This window comes from Alosa pseudoharengus, unplaced genomic scaffold (assembly GCF_046254945.1).
Source record: "Alosa pseudoharengus isolate Yale_2024_CS ecotype anadromous, Long Island Sound unplaced genomic scaffold, YU_APseudo_1.1 YU_APseudo_1.1_scf_7, whole genome shotgun sequence".
NCBI lineage: Eukaryota > Metazoa > Chordata > Actinopteri > Clupeiformes > Clupeidae > Alosa > Alosa pseudoharengus.
In genome coordinates this window covers 3,949,621-3,958,035 of record NW_027468859.1, presented here as the reverse complement: position 1 = coordinate 3,958,035, position 8,415 = coordinate 3,949,621, and the positions used below count along the sequence as shown (strand labels likewise).

General features: G+C 42.3%; 1 protein-coding gene across 1 annotated transcript in view; it reads left to right on the top strand.

Annotated features, from left to right (window-relative positions):
* The first annotated feature begins 2,237 nt into the window (after positions 1–2,237).
* The window catches only part of slc22a16 (solute carrier family 22 member 16), a 16,605-nt gene continuing 10,427 nt past the window's right edge, over positions 2,238–8,415 (top strand). Inside the window, exons 1-5 of the mRNA XM_076272374.1 lie at positions 2,238–2,362; positions 3,341–3,820; positions 5,962–6,079; positions 6,193–6,507; positions 7,714–7,972. Coding sequence (XP_076128489.1) covers positions 2,313–2,362; positions 3,341–3,820; positions 5,962–6,079; positions 6,193–6,507; positions 7,714–7,972 — 1,222 coding nt within the window. The 5' untranslated portion in view covers positions 2,238–2,312. The remainder of the gene's footprint in view (positions 2,363–3,340; positions 3,821–5,961; positions 6,080–6,192; positions 6,508–7,713; positions 7,973–8,415) is intronic.

Below are 8,415 nucleotides of genomic sequence, written 5' to 3'. Positions count from 1 at the left end.
CAAGATATGTATCACGTTATTACATAACATGATCACGTTATTTCATGATATGTTATTTTTACGTTTTTACAAGATATCACGTTATTACATGAAATTATCACGTTATTCAAGATAATGAAACTAAACTGAAACGAGAGGCCAGATTAGGATATGCTCTTTTACACGACTCAATCAAATTCAATTTTAAGCTCGGTTTAAGACAGTCTCGTTATTGAACACGGTGGATGGTATTGTTATAGGCCTATAACCTATGCGAACACCCAAGCATTGTCCAGAATATTCTGCCCCTGTGTGTAGGCTAGAGGAGTGGCAATCGGAAGAGTCGGGAGGATTCCCGGTGGGGCCAAGTTAATTACAGTGTGATCTCAAAAAGCGCATGCTATTGCTGTTTGAATATTTAATTTGCTGTGCTCTCCAGCAGCCTGCACTGTGCACTGCAGCGCTTCACTTCTCACTCCCCGCATCCCTTCCCCACAGCCTTAGAAATGACTGCGATGACCTGACATGCAGGCTACCGAGCCAGAGCGCTCAATACATTCACCCACATTGCGTGAAGATTCGCATATTTATCAAAGCCCTTCCTCCCTCTTGCGTCAAGTTAGCGAAAGTTTTATTTATTGTATTGATAAGAAGATAAAGCAGAACTATCAGGCTGTGTGAGCAGGCTATCCTGCACAGAACCTCTCTATCGGCCTCCTCAGCGGCTCTCTGCTGATACACACACATCCCTCTTCGCTGCTCCTCAGTAAGCTGGGAATTGACCACACACACGTAGCCTACACACACATACTGTACACACATGCACAAAAACAAACACTCATCAAGCAGCACTATGTATGCCTAATAGCAGTCAGACACGATTATCATTTATGCCAGCCATGAGCTCTCGTGGCCTCGTTTCGTTTAGTTTCGTTATTTTGAAATAACGTGATATTTTCATGTAAAAACGTGATAAATATCTTGTAAAAACGTGAAAAAATCATATCTTGAAATAACATGATATTTTCACGTTATAACGTGAAAATATCATTATCATGAAATAACGTGATAATTTCATGTAATAACGTGATACATATCTTGTTAAAATGTGAAAAAGATATTGTTATAACAAGAAACTTTTCACGTAATTACATAATACTGAGCCTTTTTATTTATTTTAGTGTGGCAGCAATACACTTCCGTAACTACTGAACGGAGAAAAGATACTTTGTGCTATTGATTGATACAAGGCTGTTGTGATTTAAATGCCTATGAATGCCATTTTTTGAGTTTACATTTTGAGTTCACAGGTTCAAGAAATGTCTTGCTCCCGTTTATATGAAAAGTGGTATGGCAGTAAAGCTGTTGGTTATGTTTGAGCTTAACATTTTCTAAGGTGAAGTTTTGTGTTGATGCTGATAAGATGGCACTTGAGTCATTGCACTACTAAGTTTTGAATTATTACTGTACTGCTGATGTCTGAGAGAGATGGCATTGTTCTTGGTTACGTGTAAGCTTCTTAAGAGAGGGGGAATATGTTGTGTATTCAGTCATATTATGTGCTGTTCCTGCTATTTTACCATGCCAGAAGAGGGCGCACTTACCTAGATGATACTGATACCGTGTAATGTGATTTAGAGTGAATTCTGAGAGATAAAGAAGTTATGAACGTGTGTGAATTTACAGTGTTCGTCTCCGTTTCTTTCTTTATTTCATTAAACTAGCAAGTATAAGTCTAGCATAGAACACAGAGCCACACGAGTTTGGATTCAGGCCCAGGCAAAATTACATAGTCCTCGTTACCTGTAGTTCTTGTCTAACCAGGACTTTACGCTTGTTCACATCAAACACGTAGCGCACCCTACCTCTACTTGGGTCACGAGTGCAAACATCCTCCAGTAAGGAGTTATACAATCTTAATGATTGAAATACAAAAATTGCTGGTTCAAATATAATTCATATAAATTCCTGCAATGCCAACATGTGGCGGAGATGGGTTGAATGGATATCTTGAAATCTCAATAAGCGTCATGTTGTGACGCAATGTGCCTAAGTGTGTGTGCGTTTTTCCTGAGATGGCAGTATCCTTTCACCTTTTACGAAAGTTTCAGAGAGAGAATGGACTGTGGCGCTCTCCAAACCTGACCATGATTTCGCCGAGTTGTTTTTCTGTTGGATGTTAGAAGTGGAAATTTTCCCGGCGTAACCGCCCCTGTTTCGACAGAATCTCTGATAAGAGACCTTTACAAATTGTGAGGAGCCAGTCGTCAGAGGGCAAACCCCCTGGATAGCGGTAACGCGGGACCCAAAACTGACCCAGCTAAAGATTCATTATGACCATCGGCGTAGAGAGATTATTCGACGAGCTTGGACACTTCAAACGGTTAGACCTTTAGACTAAGTTCAAACACTGCGTAGAAAAAGTGTGTTTAATCTACTAAATCAAATATAATCTATTGATGAATTCATGCTAGTTGGCACATATTTGCAACCGTTATGGCATACGGATCTGTGTGTTGTGCAATTTGCTTTGAAGTAATTATCATATTTCATATATCATATTTAACTCACCAGTAAAGTTACAGTCGTGTGTTACCAAAAGTGGCATTTCAGTTAAGAGCCAGTTTTCTGATAATATCACAGCGGTTATATGTCATACTGTTGCCAGATGTCGAGCATAAGTTGGTCAGACCATGCGCTGCAAGTAGACTCGTACGCGCTTTCAACATTGCGTCATATAGGCCAAGGAAATCACATTAAAATAGTTTGTAGAGCACACGCTGACCAAGTCATAACGGTGTTTAAAACGGTCCTTCCTTCTGTGTCATGTAACGGTTCTGGCTTAGGCTACTATTCCTTGTTTCCCATCTACTCGTCTTGTTTTCAAACGGAGCCCAGGAGATGTCATTGCAATATTTATTTGTGTATCGAGAGAATGTGCGCTCATTTTAGTAAAATGTGCAGTCAGTTTACTAAATTGCGGTCTCATTTTACTCGATTGTGTGCACAATTTCGTATATTGTGTGCTCATTTAACTAGTATAAGTAAGTATATGATCCCGTGAGGGAAATTTGATCTCTGCATCGTGCGCTCAATTTACAGCTATTAAAATGAGAGCACAATTTATTAAAATGAGCACACTACTTAGTAAAAACGTGCGCAAGATTGAGTAAAATGAGACAATTTAGTAAAATGAGTGCACGCTATCTGGATATATACCAAAAATATCTCGCAATGACCCCTCCAGTGTTCCGTACAAATCTGCGTTTAATCATTTTTAAGTTCTGGTCTGGTCTGGTTTGTTATTGACCTGAGTATCTAACCTAACAACGAAGTAAACATTATTCATCCTTCCTCACAGGTACCAAGCATGTCTGTATTTCGCAGCCGTATTCCAAGCCATATCATGTGGGATTCACTATCTCGCCTCTGTGTTTTTGGTCGAGACGCCAAAGTTCCTCTGTGGCGTAGAGAACATCACTGATGTTCTGTTCGTCAACCACACGGCGGCATCGCTTCAGGACATCTGGTCCTTGTATTCTCCCGGTAAAGGGCCCGTGGTCGTCCAGACGGCGGCAGGTCAGCAATGGGAGCTGAGCCAGTGTCAGCGCGCGCTCCGGTTGGACCCAGGAGACGATCTTCGATACGTTTTCAATGGCACAAAGAACGTGGAGGCAACGTGCCCAGGCGGATTCGTTTACGACTTGAGCGAGGTGCATCAGAGCATCGTGACCGACTGGGACCTGGTGTGTGAAAACGCGTGGCTCGCCAAACTCACGCAACCCACCTTCATGTTAGGCGTCCTTATTGGCGCGCTCCTCTTCGGAGACGTTGCTGACAGGTAAGGCACGCTGTGTGTGTGTGTGTGTGTTTGTGTGTGTTTGCTTGCTTGCTTGCTTGCACGTGTGCTAGTGAGAGAGAGAGCTACTGTAAGAGCCTTTTAATAAATTGATTAGTGACTGACGACTGAAAACTGAAAGTTGAACCAAGTTCATCGCTCAAATTGTTTAACACCAACATTACGCAGCCACTCCAACTGTTCCGCTGCTGAACCATAGGACATCTGCCGCCTGGCGCTGGTCAATGTGATCCCTGCCTGAGAAGTTGAACTGTAAGGACACTAGATAGTGTACATGAGCCTACAGTATGAGCTCACGGACCAGCTGAGCAAGAGAGTGCGGATGGCTGTCTGAGGATCCATGGATCAGTTGAGCGGTAAGGACACTAGATATTGTACATAATATCCTGAGAGGACCATGGACCATTTGAGCTGCAAAGACACTAGATAGTGTACATAATATCCTGAGAGGACTATGGATCAGGTGAGCGGTAAGGACACTAGATAGTGTATATAATATCCCGAGAGGACCATGGACCAGTTGAGCTGTAAGAATGCAAAATGGCAACTCAGAGACGGTACTCCCTTTTTGCGGGTCTCCCAGACACTGGTCAGTATGGAGTTGACGGTCATCGTGTGCGGAGTGGAGCAGATTCAGGTAATGTGTGCTTAACACAGATGTGTGTTTGCAGTGTAACGTATCTATGGTAACAATCGATATGGGGGAGTATGTGTGTGTCTCTCATTAGTCTGCTGAAAAAAAGGAATGCTGTGCCACATGCCCTTCCAAAGGTGCTATAAGCGATGTAACACGGGTTCTAAGCTAAAACATTGTTTTTCACATGCTGCTAACATCACCTCAACATCTGCCTGTGCCCCGGATACAATGTAAATAAACACGGTCTCCGTGGACAGCCTAGGCTCCAAAAACGGCCACAAAACAACTTGGGCAAACCTTGCCCATAAAAACATAACAAACTGTTCTAGCAAATTACTGACAAGATGCGCGTTTGGGAGAGTTTCAATTGCATGGGAGGGAAGGGGAGGGAGTAGCGTGCTAGCCCTCTGTTTTGTTTGAATGTCAACAGAAGTGACATTACCCTGCATTGCTTATAGCACCTTTAAGTGTGTGGCTACAGGCTTGCTTATTTTGTATTGATAAATACTTATCTGCCATTGGGATATGCATAGTTGTATTATTGACAAATGGTTTCCTGGCATTGGGAAATGCATAGTTGTTTTGCATTGACAAATACTTTATCTATGTTGACAAATACTTTTCCGGCATAGGAAAATCGTGGTGATTTTGACAAGTGCTTATCTGGCTTTGACAAATAAGTACTTGTCTCAACAAAGCATAGAGGAGATTCTTAGTACATAACAAAAAAGTAGTGAACTTATACAACAGAATAAATAAATTCTTTAAGTGGATGTGTGTATGGGTGATGTGATCAGTTCTTCCTTGATCATATAGAACACATCTGACCTTTTGCCCCTCTCAGGGCCGATTCATAATCTATGCAAGACACAAGCTAGGGTTTGACACTCACAAACACACACACGCACACAGAGAGTGAGAGAGAGAGAGAGGTTAAGACGTAATATGGTATGGAATGTGTGTGTGTGTGTGTGGAGGGGGGGGGGTCTCCATCTCCAAAATGCCTCATCCAGAATTCCTCAATCTATAAATAAAGCGAATGCTGCTCTTACTTCACATAGCTGCTGTCTTGCGTAATCTCTGTGTATGTGTGTTTTTCTTAACATTTGTGTGTGTGTAAATGGTGGGTGGAGGTTGTCAGTGAGAGTATGTGTGTGTGATGTAAGTGGGTCAGTTGTGTTTGTGCATCAGTGTGTATGTGTGTCTTTGACAGAGTGTATGTGTGGCTGTGATTGTGTGTGTGTGTGTCATTTCATCTTTACTGTCCGTATCTTTTCCCTATAGGGCTGGAAGGTGTGTGTGTGTGTGTGTGTGAAACACAATCATTGTGTTTACTTAATGACCGACAGTTTAGTTTTAAATAAAAATCAATTTGGGTATAGTCTAAAGTAGGTCTATTAGCATTCCAAGTGTTATGGAAAGGCCTGGAGGTGAGTGTGTGTGTCTGTGTTTTAGAAGCCTTACTGACCGTTGGTCTCTCCTATAGGGTTGGGAGGAAGCCCATTCTGATGGCCACCAGCCTGTGCCAGTTTATGTTTGGAGTGGCAGTGGCCTTCTCAGGAAACTACTACCTCTTTGTGACGATGCGATTCCTGCTTGCCATGGTGAGTGTGTTATGAACTAGCTCACGAGTTTGACAGGATACAGACTAACACACACACACACACACACACACACACTGGCTTTTGAAAACCGTCTGTGTGTGTGTGTGTCGCAGGTGTCCAGTGGTTACCTGGTGGTGGTGTTTGTGTACGTGACGGAGTTCACGGGCAGCAAGGTGCGCACGTGGACGTCGCTGCACGTGCACGCGGCCTTCGCGGTGGGCATCATGGTGGTGGCGCTGGTGGGCTACCTGGTGCGCGTGTGGTGGATCTACCAGATCATCCTGACGCTCAGCACCGCGCCCTTCCTCCTCTTCTGCTGGAGCTTCCCTGAGACGCCCTTCTACCTGGTGGCCAAGGGACGGCATCAGGAGGCCCAGCAGCTCCTGGACACCATTGCCCGCTTCAACGGCCTGCCCGCAACGCTACAGGTAAGTGCATGTGGTGTGTGTGTGTGCACTCTAGTGAGAAGGGGGTGTTCATGATGTTCATTAGAGTGATGATGAAGATGATTATGATGATTAGAGTGATGATGATGATGATGACTGATGATGTTGATTAGAGTGGTGATGATGATGATGATCAGAGTGATGATGGTGATGATGTTGATTAGAGTGGTGATGATGATGATGATCAGAGTGATGATGGTGATGATGTTGATTAGAGTGGTGATGGTGAGGATGATTAGAGTGATGATGATGGTAGTGGTGATGACGATGATGATGATGATCAGAGTGATGATGATTAGAGTGATGCTGATGATGCTGATGATAATTAGAGTGATGATGATGATGATTAGAGTGATGATGATGATGAAGATTATGATTAGAGTTATGATGATTAGAGTGATGATGATTAGAGTGATGATGATGATGATTAGAGTGATGACGATGGTGATGATGATGATTATAATTAGAGTGATGATGGTAATGATGATAATAATGATTAGAGTGATGATGATGATTATGATTAGAGTGATAGAATGATGATGATGATGATTATGATTAGAGTGGTGATGATGATGATGATGCTTATGATTAGAGTGATGATGATGATTATGATTAGAATGATGATGATGATTATGATTAGAATGATGATGGTGATGATGATGATGATGATTAGAATGATGATGATGATGGTGATGATGATGATTATGATTAGAGTGATGATGATGATTATGATTAGAATGATGATGATGATTATGATTAGAATGATGATGGTGATGATGATGATGATGATTATGATTAGAGTGATGATGATGATGATTATGATTAGAATGATGATGATGATGATGATTATGATTAGAATGATGATGATGATGATTATGATTAGAATGATGATGGTGATGATGATGATGATGATGATTAGAATGATGATGATGATGGTGATGATGATGATGATGATTATGATTAGAATGATGATGGTGATGATGATGATGATGATGATTAGAATGATGATGATGATGGTGATGATGATGGTGATGATGATGATTAGAGTGATGATGATGATGATGATGATTATGATTAGAGTGATGATGGTGATGATTATGATTAGAGTGATGATGGTGATGATGATGATTAGAGTGATGATGGTGATAATAACAATGATGTCTTTCTCCTCCTCTTACCCGTCGGCAGGTGTCTGACCTGCTGGATTCAAACGCCGCCAGGGGAGCTGCGATTGATGAGAAAGCGGCTGCGGCCTCTGGCTCCGCCGCCCACTCCGGCGAGTCCGAGCACAAGATCAGCATCTTGGACCTGTTTGGCAGCTGCAGGATGGCCATTCGCACGGTCATCTGCTGGTCCATCTGGTTTATCGGCAGCCTTGGCTACTACGTCTTCAGCCTGGGGTCAGTCAACCTCGGGGGCAACCAATATGTCAACCTCTTCCTCGTAGGTGAGTGTGTGAGAGTGTGTGTGTGCGTGTGTGTGTATATGTGTGTGTGAATTAGAGATGCAACTAACAATCATTTTTATAGTTGATTCATTTCTTGATTTATCAATTAGTTGTTTGAAGAAAACCATCAGGAAACAGTGATAAAATGTTCGTCGGTGTTTCCCAAAGTCCCAAATATATTTGGTTTACTGTCTGTGTGTGTGTGTGTGTGTGTGTGTATGTGTGTGTGTGTGTGATGATTTTTATGAAGGGAATGTGCAGACATTTCCAGGTTATCCCACGTTACAGTCTCTTGGTTAGAGATGCCCATTTTCACACTACTGTAGATTTATTCACAAAGGACTATATGCCACAGAAGGCTGTTTCAGCCAGCACATTTGTTTCCAGTTGAGCATCAGCAACAGCATCTTCTGTTATATTCTGCTCCTTTCATGTTTACTAAG